The 14,723-nt window shown below is 46.7% G+C and overlaps 1 protein-coding gene across 1 annotated transcript in view; it reads right to left on the bottom strand.

The window, feature by feature from the left end:
• MTNR1A (melatonin receptor 1A) overlaps positions 1-14,697 on the bottom strand; it is a 63,780-nt gene extending 49,083 nt beyond the window's left edge. The window contains exons 1-4 of the mRNA XM_054989657.1: positions 14,646-14,697; positions 13,927-14,091; positions 11,691-11,833; positions 2,206-2,698 (exon numbers count right to left, since the gene is read on the bottom strand). Coding sequence (XP_054845632.1) covers positions 2,206-2,698; positions 11,691-11,833; positions 13,927-14,091; positions 14,646-14,697 — 853 coding nt within the window. The remainder of the gene's footprint in view (positions 1-2,205; positions 2,699-11,690; positions 11,834-13,926; positions 14,092-14,645) is intronic.
• Positions 14,698-14,723: the final 26 nt, after the last annotated feature.

The following is a 14,723-nucleotide window of genomic DNA, read 5'->3' as shown; positions in this document are numbered from 1 at the left end:
ATATACTTTAAATTGTCAGACATGATAATCCCAGATGTGGATTCCCCCTTGCATTTACATGTCTTCCAAACCTGAGAGCAACTGCTTATCTCCAGCATGTGTCCAGCTACTGCTGCATTACCTCACACGAGGACTCCTAAACAGCTAGTGTGCTTTCCACGCAGCAAAAATGTTACGCATACTGCACTTCTAAGAGGATTACAAATGAATGTTCCGACTTTTTTTTCAAAAGGCAGCCGCTAATTGAGTTTCTCATTCCTCAGACCCATCACAGGATACTGTACATCAACTTCCAGAGAAATAAATTACAACAGAATTGCTGCAAATTACAAAGCCTTTGGATACTGTGTTTCTCCCTTTACTGGACAGATGACATCCCAACTGACGGGTAATTACATAAAGAACTCTTTTCCCTTCATGCCAGACTGTGACCCAAACCCATTCACCAGATTTACGACTCCGTCTCTCTACACGAGACATCTGACATGTGAATTACACGGGTCGGGAGATGCAACGGTAGCCAGGAAGGGTAGTTTTAAAAGACAGAGCTGGTGGCAGGGCAAAGGCTTTGCTATACACAGGAGCTGTGTGAAGGGGCTGTGAAAGGCCAGAAGGGAAACTTCAACCCATTATAACCACTCCAGGTCCAAGCCCGGCTCTGGAAGGCAGCTCCAGCCCATTTCCATTCCTGGCTGCCCTCTGCTTGTGATCCCACACAGTTTTAGACTGGAGAGGTGAAATTCACAGAGCCTTCCAGGAGGCGAAGATGAAACCCTCTGAGGAGCGATCTCCACCAGCTCTTTTTTAAACTACCGTTCCCTGGCTAACACTGCGTCTCCCTACACTTGATGAACAGATACCAAGGCATCTCGTGTAGAAAGATTCTCAGATGTATTCAAGGACCGCACAGAATCCTGAACGGTGGCACAACTGCACAGTTCCAAGCCAGATACAAACTGAAGTCCTTTCAGAATTCTCCTCAGGATCTTTAACTGACTTCTACTATCATAAACTCATTGACTTCAATGGACTTTGAAGGGGGTAAATCTGTTCAGGACTGAAGTACGAAGCATAACAGTCACAAAGAGAGTCAACGTCCCAGGGTGTCACAGCCAATGAAAGACATTAAGAGTAGAAACCTCTCCTTTACAATGCTAGACCTGGAGGAAAAAACGTAGCTGGTGGGTGACGCGATGCCCCTTCTCTGTCCCTGTTTCATCGTCATTACACATGCTACTTTTGCAAGGAGCCAACCCATGCTCCTCCCAAACACACACCACTTTGGCTTCTCTAAAAAAGAGAGAGTGAAAATGGGCTTGGAAAGCTGCCGTGGGAGAGGGAGCGCGCCTGCCTTTCTCTCAAGTTTTTTTTCTCCTGCAAAAACTGTTTGGGGGAAGTTTAATAGTGGTCATGGGAGCTGGTCTGAAACGATAAGGCAGCATGACTTGGAAGCCTGTCAAACTAACACACAAGAACCAGAGATCACCAGTGATCTGTTAAAGCTAAAGTTTAACACAACCCGCCCCCCCAAACAAAAATCTATTTAGCCATCAGACGGTTTCAGTCATAAAAACAGGGAAGAGAAGGCAAGTGCAGTTTAAGAGCCCCGCTGAGGTTACCGCCAAGCCATTTCTCAGGCAGCACTTGGCAGTTTTGCAACAGGGGCCGTTTATTTCATGAACAGAACTTTCTGGGTCCATCGACAGGGCGCTGCTTGGGCTGCATCCCTAACGCTGCTTCTTACTCCCCGGCGGCCAGCCTCAGGCTCGCCCGCACCTGCACTCAAGCGGCGCGTCTCTCTGCCGCGGAAAACGGTCCCACCTGCCTCGAGCTGTTGCCAGGTCCAGGTCGGATAATTCCGGGAGACGGGAGGAGCCCAGAGGGCTGAGGTTTGGGGAGGGAAGAGGCCTCGGCGGGATATAATGCCGTAGAGACCCTCCTCCAAAGCAGCCACCTGCTCCAGGGGAAGAAGACCGCGTCGTCTGGAGACCAGTTACAATTCCGGGAGATCTCCAGTCACCGCCTGGAGGCTGGCAACCCTTTGGCCAGGGCACCGCGGCGCTCTGCGGAGCCCAGAGGAGGCGCCTCCGCCCGGCCTCGGGAGCCCCCGGGGGCCTCCCCAGGCACGCTGCCCCGTCCTGCCCCGCAAGCGACGCTGCGCCCGAAGGCAAGCGCGGGGCCGCCCCCGTCCAGGCCGCGCCTCACCCGCGTTGCGGAGCTTCTTGTTCCTGCAGACGGAGAGGATCACCAGCAGGTTGCCCAGCACGTCCCCCGCGATGGTGACGACCAGGACGGCGGCCAGGGCGGCAGCCACCCCCGGCGGGCGGCCCGAGGACGGCGCCTCCCGCGGCTGCTGCGCGCCCTCCGCGCCGCTCCCGTTGCCTCCGCGCATGCCGCTGGCCGGGGCGCCCCTGCGGCGGGAGAGCCCCGCAGCCCGGCTCCACCGCGGCGCCCCGTCCCTCGCCTCGGCCGCTCCTGCCGCGCCCCTTCGGTTCCCCGGCGTGGGCCGCCCGCTTTTATAGCCTCTCCGCGCCCGGCCCGGATCCCCGCCGCGGCAGCGCAGCAACAGCGCCGCCCCGAGGGCTCGGGCGGAACAAGCGCGGGCGCGTCGCTCCTTCGCTCGTCCCTTCGTTACTTCGCTCGTCCGTTCAAACCCAGGGGCGCCGGGAAGAGGGAAGGGGCCGGTGGTGCGTCGTGTCTTTGACAGCAGGGGGAGGAAAGGACCGTGCGGGGCTGAAGGACAGCAAAAGGCGACCCGTTCGGATCAGGGGTCGGGTCCGGTCTGGAAGGGGCTCGTCTGCCACAGACCCACGCGGCTGCAACGTTCGGATCCACGCGGAGTTATTTGCTCGGCCTGGCAGGGAGTGGGAGAACCTCGGGGCTCCGATCCACCGAAGCAGCCCCGAGACTGCCTCGCCTCTCTTCATTACACTAACAGTGCAATCCTAAACAGAGTTACTGCAGTCTAATCTCATTGAAATCAATGGGCTTAGACTGGCGTAATTCTGCTTAGGATTTCACTGAAAATGTACCAGAAAGCCAGACTCTCCTCCGAGTAGAACATGTTAGTCATTTCAGGTATGCCGCATATGGGGGTCAAATGAATTCTGCCTCTGATCCTGAAAAGCGGTGCAATAGGAAGAGAGGCGTCTTCTTCAGACCCAGAGAGACTTTTTGCTCTTTCTCCACTTGGCATTACCAAAAAGTAGGTGTGTGTGTGTCATTCTGAAAACCAGATGTTTGCTCCTAATGGCTTCTCTTCAGGGGCGTTCGCTGCGGGTAGCTGCACAAGATAATAAATGTAGTGGTTTGCATAAAACTGTCAGGGCGATGCCTTGTTTTCTATCCGGGACAACAGTAGTTGTGGCTTCCATTGCTGCAAACTCAGGCTGTGCAGTCCCTACATTATTCAAGAGGAGTTAGCCATATTAGTCTGTAGTAGCAAAATAGTAAAAGAGTCCAGTAGCACCTTGAAGACTAACCAACTTTATTGTAGCATAAGCTTTCGAGAACCACAGCTCTCTTCGTCAGATGCATATTTTACATTATTATTATTTCGATTATTAACAGCCTTGATGACAGCCAAGAAGCAGGAGGGGGTCTCTCTCATAGGACCTCTGGCTGAGAAAATGTCTCATCTCTGCAATTTTAAAACACCAGAGTTTCAAAATGTAAAATATTAACTCTCATTGGACAATTTAGAAAACGGGTGCTGTTTGATTAATGGCATAAAATTTGCAGGGTTTACAACCTGATCTGTACCCTTTTGTGATCATAAAGGCATTTTGAAGCCCTTGGTCCTGCATGATTAAAATAGCTGTTAGGGGCCGTTTTTAAAAGGCAGGGGGATACAAATAATTATGAACTGGAAAGCTGTTTAATGAGTTGCATAACAAACAAAAAAGAGCATTCAGATAAATAAGGTCTAAGACGCAGTTAGCTTGTTTGCCATAGCGTTGGCTTACCAGTTGTTTAAAAAAGCTGTACTAAAGAAGGCCTTTGACAATTTGAACTGGGTTTTCTTGTGCAAAATTTTGGAAAAGATGAGTTTTGGGGAGAATTTTATAAAATGGGTGAAATCAATCTACATTTCACAGACTGCTAAAATTATTGTTAATGGAGAATTCACGACACCATGTGAGATTCAAAAAGGAACACGTCAAGGATGTCCACTGTCACTGCTGCTTTTTATTTTGGTGTTGGAGGTTTTGAATAGAGACATTAGATAGGAGGAAAGAATCAGAGGCGTAAAAATTTAAAAAGAGTCATATAACTGGTGAGCCTTTGAAGATGATTTAGTTTTAATCCTGGAAGATCCACTAGAGGGAATCGAAACACTGATGGAGAAGTTGACAAGAGTTTGGTACTTTGGCAGGTTTTAAAATAAATGGAACAGAAAACAAAAATGTTAATGAAAAATATGGATACTAAAAACCAGGAAAAATGGATGAAAATAACAGGTTTCAAGATTGAAAAAAAGATAAAAATATCTTGGTATCATGCTGACGGGGCTGAATTTTATGCTATTTCAAAATAACTATGCTAAGACATGGAAAGAAATTTAAAACGCTATGTTAAGATGGGATAAAGTATAGTTGTCCTTGTTGGGGAGAATATAAGTTATCAAGATGAATGTTTTACCTAGATTGTTATTTTTTCCCCAAACAATTCCTGTTTTAACTTCAGAAGTACCATTTAAACAGACAAAAGGATATTTCAATGTTTATATGGCAAGGGAAAAAAACAATAGTTAAATACAAAATGTAACAAGATGCGAAGGAGAGTGGTGGCTTAGGTTTGCTGGACTTGAAGTTGTATTTTGCTGCCTCATGGCTCATGTGGATGAAGGAATGGTAGCTTCTGAGAAATGAGAGGCTCTTAACTTTGGAAGGTCATGACCTGATATTTGGATGGCATGCTTTTTTGTGGTATGATAAAGTAAAGATCAACATAGACTTTAAAAATCATTATATTAGGAGAGCCATCTTGAGAATTTGGAAAAAATATAAACTGAGATTATCACAGAAGTCAATGCTTTGGATTTCAACAGAGGAAGCTTTTTTATAGAGGTGAAATGACAACTAAACAGAGATGGTTGATTTATGGAGATTTATTAGAGTTCTCATGAGGAGACTGTAAATTGAAGATAAAAGAAGCTCTAATAGCTAAAGATTATAAATGACAATGTTTTTTCTGTGCACAGGTACTAGAAAGGTTTAAATCAAATAAAATATTATGGGGTTTTTGTTACGAAAAGACAGTTTGAAAAAGAGCTTTGTACAAATGACGAACACGTTATTTCCAAAATGGTCAAACTTTTGTTGAAATTTGAAACGGAAGAAGAATGTGTGAAAGATTATATGGTAAAATGGGCTTAAAATGTTGGGTATAATATACCAATGGACCAATGGGAAAGTATGTGGGTAAAGAGGCTCAAATTCACTTTGAATTCCCCACTGCCACAATCTGCCCCACACTAGAAGGAAGGTTTTCTGTTGTCTTTATCACAGATCTTTAGGAATGTAAGGTCAGAATGAAACTGAAGGGGTTCTCATACATGCCTTCACACGCATTCACAGTGATGGAATTCTCTGGCTTCAAAACCAGTCCTTAAACCTGCTCAGAACTGAGGCGTCCTATTCTAGTTAATTTTTATATATCCTGCCTTATCTTATTAGACTTATGGCAGCTGACAAAGCAACATCAAATTTCAAATACACATATAAAATACAAATTGCAAACACGTATATAAAATACATATATGAACAGTAGAACAGTACATTAACAAGATTAAAACAACATACAGGAAAAAATACACAATTCAGAATGACGTAAATGAAGAATAGTGCCAAGTTATAGCCCGGGATGAGTTGGGGTTCATTCTCCCTTTACTTTTGGATACAGAGCTCACAGGGAGAGCGTACCCACATGTTAACAGCATAGAAACAAACAACCAGTAATAATGCAAAGGAACCCCTCAAGACTCACCACTCACATGTTAATTCACAAGTACCTGTTCCTACTCTGCCGTGAAAAAAAGAAAAACACCACCCTAACAATCTAACTGCTTGCACTCTTTACACTCAGTTCCACTTTTTAAACAAATGCATTTGAGAGAAACCTTTGGGTAATATAACTGGTAGACATGACACCTGTATTCATATGAAAGGAGTTGCAGGCACATTCTTGAAAAAGCAGCGGGAAACGGGCCAACAACAAGCTAGGCCCCTCATCGGACAGTGTCTGGAATGATGAATTTCTCCTATATAAAAATAAATTACTGGACTGATTAATAGAATCAGGACTTTTTTTCAGCTGGAACACAGTGGAACGGAGTTCCGGAACCTCTTGAAAATGGTCACATGGCTGGTGGCCCCGCCCCCTGATCTCCAGACAGAGGGGAGTTGAGATTGCCCTCCATGCCATGCGGCGCGGAGGGCAATCTAAACTCCCCTCTGTCTGGAGATCAGGGGGCGGGGCCACCAGCCATGTGACCATTTTCTCTGCGGGCAACCCACTGAGTTCCACCACCTCTTTTCCCAGAAAAAAAGCCCTGAATAGAATTGTATCTTGTTATGACCTTTCCTTTCCTTGGGGTAGATGTTTCTTTTAATCTTTCCCTTACACCCTCTGGGTAGTTTGCTGCCACCAGGAATATATTGTTCCAAGATACTTTATTTAAATTTTCCCTTTTTGGTAACGTTCCTAAGCGTCAGGCTCCTTCGTGGTTCTATGTGGCCCTGAGGATAGGAATGGGATATAGCAACGACAGCTACACTGGGATATAACAAAACAAAAATAAACTTTTATTTAGTCAAGAAGCGTATTGGTTTCATAAAAGTAGTTCTTAGTTCTTAAAGTTACTTCCTATAAACTCATTCACACAGATCTCTTCTAAGGCTTCATACACAGTTAGCCCCCTTCACTAGATTCAATAGTTCTCTCACAAATACTTCAAATATAGGCAGCACACAGCTAGCCTCTCTTTCTCTGACTCTCATTCACAGGAATATTAAACGTGCTCAGGCAGCACACAGCTGGCCTCTCTTTCCCTGACTGAGTGTCCTTTCACAAACATGCTCAGTTCAGGTTCCACACTGGTTATGTTTCTCTCAGAAATCCTTCCACATGCTCAGGCAGCACTCGGCTAGCCTGCTTTCCTCTGACTGAAACCTTTCTCTCTCTCCCCCAGTCTAAACTGCATTCACTCCGCCCACACTCTCAGTCAACCAATCATATCGCTCACTCATTCCTCTCTTTCACCCCCACTCTTCACCTAGCTCAAACCAGGCATTTAAAGATACATGCACCCATTTCTTGAAATCATTACATATATACTTAACGATTATAATACGGGTGATCCTCTTATGACTGTGTATCTGGAAAAGTGTTGTTACCTCACTTGCATATGAACACGCATTGAAATGTGGCTATATATTCTATTGGTTTGTTTAAAAAGTGGAACTGAGAGTGAAGAGTGCAAGCAGTTAGATAGTTACGGTGGTATTTTTCTTTTTTTCACTATAGTGTTTAGCCGTTACTCTCCCTCTTTGTTGTGTTCCTACTCTGCAAACAAGAATTTTAATTGAATACCTTCTGTTGCCTTTCTTGGCGGGGAAGGCAATCCCTGAGAATTTCATATCAATTGGATGAAGGGGAATTATACCTGGAAATCTGTTTCCAATTGAAACACTAGTTCCTAATCCAGCTAGCTAATATGAAAGAATCCTGAGCTGGTTGCATTAGGGATGGTTAAAATAAACAGCCTCAATTAAACTCTGACTCTTCTTTGCACACTGTTACCATTCACTGCTATTAACTAGCATCATCCCTCTAACAAAGGAGAAAAGGAATTTAGAATGGGAGACGTTATGACAGTGTAAAGGAAGGTACCCAAACTTAATCCCCTCCTTCAGCCAAATGCTCTTCCATGGCCGTCGTCACACGGGCATCTCTTCCGTTAAATTTACAGCATATAGCGTCCTACCTGATATCAGCACAGTAACATTTCTTTGGGTCACCTAACGGCTCTTCACGCCACCAGCTGTCCACACCGAAGCACTCTGTTCTGTTCTCTCTAACCGCGCAGAAGCAGCTCCTCCCCCTTTTTAAAATTATTCTGGCGTTTAATTCCGCTATAACGGAATAACAGCATATAAACATTCCGTTAGAGCAAAACATTACGACCCTTTTGTTTTCCCAACTTTGAAATTATATAAATAGCCCTTTGCCCGCAGAAAACTCCCTGTCTGACGTGATCCCCATCGCTGAAGATTCTGCCGTGGCGATTGAGTCATTTTTACTTCAGCAGAAAGTTTGCATTGTGTTATGTCGTTATAAGGACATAATAAAATTTAAAAAAGGGGAGTCGCAGGAAGAAATGGGTTCTGGGATTGAAGGGAGGGCATAGGACGTTGCGAGGCGAAATACATCGATGTGAGGCATTCACACTGAGGCACAAAATAGCGCGACTATCAAGCACAAAGCAGAAGAGAGAAAATCGCTACAGTGCTGGAATAAGGTGGATGTTTGCTGGGAAATAGCGCCATTTTAGCGCTAAATAAAAGCCTGTGTGACGACGGCCTATGTTCCACAGGATCTGAAAATATTATGCATTTTAGTAAGTTCACATAATATAATGGATAGCATCTCAATACAGAAAAAAAGCCAAGCCATAATGTATAATGGTGCAGGATCTAGGCTGTTTTCACACTGCTTACCGGCCATGGAACATTGTGCCAAGCTCGCGGAATGACAGCGTCTTCCTGGTGTGATTTCGCTCGAGGATGGCAGTCTTCTTAGCGAAATCGCGCCAGGAAGACACTGTTGTTCTGGGAGCTTGGTGCGATGTTCCATGGCTGGAAAGCAGTGTGAAAACGGCCCCAGTGAATATGGCTGTTCCCTGCATCTTTGGGGTAATGTGAAGAGTCCTGGGCCACGTGGGATGGTAAGGGGAGCCCGTGCTCCAGCTCTTCGGGTGGGGTTTCTCCCATTATCTCATTGTCACAGAAAGGAGCCGCTCTGCAATGGCCCCCAAATCATTTCGGCTCAGTGTAAGAATGTGGCCAAAGAAAGTTGATCAAGCAAAGTTAGTTCAGTATTTGTCACAGCATTCAATTAGACTGCAAGATTTTCCACAGTAAGCTGAAATTTGGTACCAAATCTCCATGACACAGAATCCCTCGAACTTCTGAATCACTGAGATTTCTGCAGAAAATCCCTGAAATCCAATTAGGACCAAGATCTTATCTTACATCCACAATGCAATCCAAAAAAGAGTTACTCCAGTTTAAGCCCATTGAAATCAATGGGCTTAGACTGGAGTAACTTTTCTTAGGATTGCATTGTTAGTATCTAAGTTTCCTTGCTTGCTTTGCTGCTATCACAGAGGTTTCATTGCACAGCGAGAGTCACTTATCCTACTATAGTCCTGATAGACAGGAGAAAGCTTAGCATTTCTCTGTAGTTGTACCTTGATTATAAACAGGGAAATGTGAAACCTCAGAAGACGAGCATCTGCAGAATATTGTAGAGGAGGGGCGAGGTTTCATATTTCTTCTGTTGTTCTAAAAACTGATAGCAGGAATGAACAAAGCACACCAGCAAAATGAAAGTGCATTATTTAGTAGCTCAAGAACATTTTCTTTCTTTCTTTTTTTTTTACTTAGTTCCAGTCTTTGATCACCACATTCTTTGCTATCTCATCCGAAAGTGTGCAGGTAACAGGAAGATAACGCAAAGCCAGCCATTTCTCAACATGGTGCCCAAATCACAGCAAAACAACCTTACTTTGAAATCATAAACCATTCCAGGAAATCAAGTTAAGTTTTAGTGTATACCTCCCTTTTCAACAAGGACAGGCCTTTCTGCAGTTACAGCATCAAAAGCAAATATGTCCTAGTCATAATGTTACCCAAATAGTCTACGTGTGTCTGCTCTTTGACAGTTGGAGTGTCCCCCTTCTAAGCGTAAAGTACAGACATGTATAACTGGGCAAATCATGGAATCTTGCCGATGTATACTGACGTCTCAGATCCGGGCAGCACCTCATATTGGAGAGGGGAGATTCCCCAAAGCAAACAGATGGAAGCCAGAAAATGTAAATCTTTCTTGAGAAACCAATAGAGCAAGGGAATAGAGAGAAGCACACACAACCACACACATGCACAATACTAAACTAAACACCTAACACCTAATCAATAAACAAAAGAGGGGGAGAAATGAACACTTTACACCCTGTCCTGTAGAGGGTGGAAGTCATGCAGAGACCTGATATGGAGAGGGAAACGGAGTGTAGAGACAGACCAGCTTCTGTCTCCAAAGGAACTTGTGCCAATTCACACAGGGGCAGTAGCTCAATATGACGGATGCCCCTTCAGTCCCCCACTATAAGGCAGATTTTCCTGTCCAAATTCAAGTTTGCCTCCTTGGCTGAGCAGCCCCAAGTAGCATGGTTTGAAAGTCTGTTTGTCCCACTCTGGTAAGCAGTTATAATTTGGGCTTTTTAGCCCAGCCTAGAAACTTGATGCGAGAAAAGCATGAGCCAACTTCCTTTGCGTTGTTGGAAATGGCACTGGAGATTGTATAATGTTCAAAGAAATAACTTTATTGAACAGGCAGGGACTGATCAAGGGCAGTCAGGGAATGAAAGCACTGAGGTAAAATTTGGTTGGTCGAACAGAATACTCTTTGAGTAACAGGCAAAATAGTTTCCTTGAAGCTTAGGGCCAAGCTACAAGTGACGAATAACACTTGAACGGCAAGTGAACAGACTCACGTCACGTGTATTCCTCCCTGTTCACTTGCACTCCACTTGATCACTACAGGCATTCCTGAGAGAGATGGGGTCGCTTCCTGCCAGGGAACAAAATGTTTTGGCGTTGGCATTCGCTGAAGTGGCAAAGAGATCCACCTTGGGAGATCCCCGCCTCTGAAAAACTGGTATAATGTACTTCTCTGACAGGGCCCACTTGTGGTGTGGCAAGAAGATTCTGCCGCATGCATGTGCTCTGCATTTTTCTGAGCCCACATTATGGACAGCCTGGAGGGACACGTTGTTGATCACCCATTTTCACAAGACTGTGGCTTTGGAGCAGAGTATGAGTGAGGTTTTCCCCCTTTGTTTTTTTAACCAATGGAGGGCAGTAGTGTTCTCTGTAAGAACCTGAACTATCCTGCTTAGCGCAAGATCTGCAAAAGAAGTAAGGCTTGACGAATGGCTCTCAGTTCTAGTGCATTTGTATGTAGCCAGGTCTCATAGGGAGACCATGCACCCTATAATGAGAGGTCTTTGTAGTGGGCCTCCCACTCCTGTAGGGAGGTGTCAGTCATAATTGAGATGTCTTGTATCTGTGTCCCAAAGGGACTACCTCGAGCTAGGTTATCCCACCAGGCTAGACTTAATGACCGATCTGGGTATGGAGAACTTAAAACCCTGAGAGTGCGAAGTGGGGTTATACCTCTGGACAAACCAATTCTGTAGCTGTCTCATATAGAGACACACAAATGAGACTATGGTGGACTACGGAGGCCATTAGTCCTAAGAATTTCTCTATCATGAAAATGGTAGCCCACCTTGGAAAAGTGATGCACCACATTGCGTAGGAACTAATCCTCTCTTCTGAGAGGAAAGCTTTACTGGCTACAGAATCCAATCTGCCCCCAAGAAAGGAAATGAACTGGGTTGGTACAAGAGTGGACTTTCCCCAGTTAATCAGGATTCCTAGTTTGGAGACCATGTCAACAGTGAGGTCCAGGTACACAAGCAGCTGGGACCGGTGAGCTACCAAGAGCAAGTCATCCATATACGGATAGATTGGCACATCTTCTGGTCCTTAAGTGAGAGATCACCACAGCAATACACTTGGTAAAAGCTCTTGGGGCTGAAGCTAGGCCAAAGGGTAGAGCTGTGTAATGGCAATAAGCTTCCCTGCATTTGAAGCACAAGTATTTTTTATAATCAGGGTGAATGAAGATGTGAAAATAAGCATCCTTAAGATCTAGGACAACAAACCAAAATTTAATTCTAACAGTTGCAAGACTTTGGATATTGTTAACATTTTAAACTTCTCAGCCTTCGAAAACTTATGTCATGGCCCAGCCTGGGCTCAGTGAGAGCGAGGACTCCTCCTCAGGAGGAGAGGGGCTTCGTGTAGCCAGCCGGGACTCCTCAGGAGAAGAGGAGCTCCATGCAGCCAGCCCTGACTCAGCAGAGGCTGGTAATCAGGAGCCACAGCTGCTGGCTAATCGGAGCCTACAGCCAGCAGCTGAAGCAGAGCTATCAGTACTCTCCAGCCCCAGCACCACAGGGGAAGTGCAGCCAGGGACTTCCACAGGGGAAGCTCAGTCAGGGACTGCCAGCACCACAGGGGAAGCCCAGCCAGGGGCTTCCACCCCCTCAGGTTCACCCACGCCCAGAGAACGCCGCAGACAGCGCCAGAGACTGGAGCTGCAGGAGAGACGGCGCAGTGCTTGTCTCCTGAGCCGACGCCAGCTGCTGGAGAGTGATGATGAGTAGCTTCAGGATGGAGCCCCAGCAGCTGGCTGAAAACCATGCCTGGCTATAAAAGCCAGTCAGGAGCAACAGCCAGGCGTGGAAGCAATGTGTCTACTGCCTGCAACCACTCCGTGCTCTGTGAACCTTGCCTGTGCCTACTGTTGGATCTGACACTACCGGTAACTGACCTTGGACTGTACCTGACCTTGCTCTTGGACTCTGGACTCACTTCTGGCATTAGCTTGTGCTCTGACCACTGCTTTGACTTGGCTTTTGGCTCCTGAAACTCCCTCTGGACTTGGTACCGAGGTTTGGACCTGCACCACCCTGCTTGGGCTGGCCCAGCCCGTGACAACTTATTCAGGTGACAGAGGTCCAGGATTGGTTGGATCCCACCGTCCTTTCGTCGGAACTAAGAAGTATCTAGATAAAAACCCCTTAAGAGGGTCCCCTCAGGCACCATTTCAATGGCACCCTTAGCCAAGAGCTCATCAATGGCTTACTGCAGGTCTGCAGGACATGCTGTGGCAGTGCCAGCTGGTCATAAGAGGCAACTCAGCGAAGGGTTAATGGCACCCCCTTTGAACGATTGCTAGGACCCACGAGTCATTGATGATGCTTTCCCATATATGACAGAGCGGTACCAATCTGTCCCTCACCAGAGAAGGGCTCCTGAGGTGAGGAACGGTTAGTCAAAATGGGGCTGTAGGGCCTTGCTTTGTAGTTTTAGGTGGCTGCTGCTGGGCATGCCTTGGCCTCGACTTGGTGGAAGATTTTCCACTCTAAAATCTAGAGGAGAAATTGGATCTTGAGGGCTGGTACTGATATGGTGAATATCTAGCGGGGCAGTATTGTTGATGCGGCTGTTGCTGACCTTGGTATCTGTACCCTGAAGTCTGGTGGTGTTGAGGAGGCCTGATGAGGTCCAGTGATCTGGCTGCTTTGATTATTTTTTTTCATCTGAGACAGTGACTCATCTGTCTTTTCAGAAAAAAGGAGATGGTCCCCAAAGGGAAAATCCTCGACCTAGGCCCTCTTCTCTGGCATTAAGGCTGTGGACCTGAGCCAGGCGTGGTGCTGAGGCACGATAGTGGTTGCCATCGATCTGGCTGAGCAATCCACTGGGACTTCTGAGTAAAGGGCCTGCAGGATCTTACTCTTGGGCTTTGAAGCTGGAACGTCCAGCTCTAGAGCTGTGGGCATTCTGGTCATCTGCTCTGCGAAAAGACGATCAATGTCTGTGGGGGAGGGGAATGTAGATTCCTCTACAGAATCTTCCGGTGATGAGTTGGAGGCTAGATTGGTAGAGGGGGAGGCAACATCCTCCTCCTCAGAGTCAGAGGACTCGTGTCAGAACAGGCACCGGAACTGCAGGCATGGCAAGAGTCAGAGGAGCTGGAAAGGCATTCGACATGGATTGCCATGGTTACCATCTGGCTCAGGGATGGGGTCACGGCTGGTTGAGTAGGCCACATTATGGGGGGGCACCAGAAGTTGCAGCTGACGGACTTGCTCAATAGATCCTCTCAGAACTGAGGGTGGCACGTAGGTTGGACCCAGAGGAACGTCCTCTGGCAAGAAGAGGCTCTCCTTGCCTGTATGGGATGAAGGCGTGGGAGGGGGAGATAGTGTGCTAGGGAGCCAAGCTACAGGTGATGAATGACACTTGAACGGCAAGTGAACAGACTCACGTGTATTCCTCCCTGTTCACTTGCGCTCTGCGCAAGTGAACAGGGAGGAATACACGTGAGTCTGTTCACTTGCCGTTCAAGTGTCATTCGTCACTTGTAGCTTGGCCCTTAGTCCTCCCTCCTGGCTGAGGGAACAGGGTCCAGAATCAGATCCAAAGGAGGGTACCTCTCCTTGTGGCAGGAGGACAGCACAGAACTCGGTTGATACTTGGTCTTGTCCTTGTGCCTTTTGGCTAGAGGATCCAACAAATAGTGCTCTGTGATGGATGGAACCAGAGATCAGTTCCCAGGCCAGTTCTGAGGCTCTTGGCACTGTCTGGCGTCGCAGACAGAACCGAGGAGTTGGGCGCTTCTGACCTCGGTTGGGGCTCTCACACAGCGGATAACTTTCCTGCTGGGGTATTGGAGCCAGATAAGACTTTTTCCTAGAGCACAATTGTGAGTCTGGAAGCACCAACTTGCTTCTGGCCTTTGGAGCGAAGCGCTGACAGTGTTTACACCCAGCCACATAGTGCGATTCACCTAAGCAGAGCAAG

Source organism: Eublepharis macularius, chromosome 10 (assembly GCF_028583425.1).
Source record: "Eublepharis macularius isolate TG4126 chromosome 10, MPM_Emac_v1.0, whole genome shotgun sequence".
Lineage (NCBI taxonomy): Eukaryota > Metazoa > Chordata > Lepidosauria > Squamata > Eublepharidae > Eublepharis > Eublepharis macularius.
The sequence above is the reverse complement of the archived record's forward strand: the minus strand, read 5'-3'. Positions and strand labels throughout refer to the sequence as shown.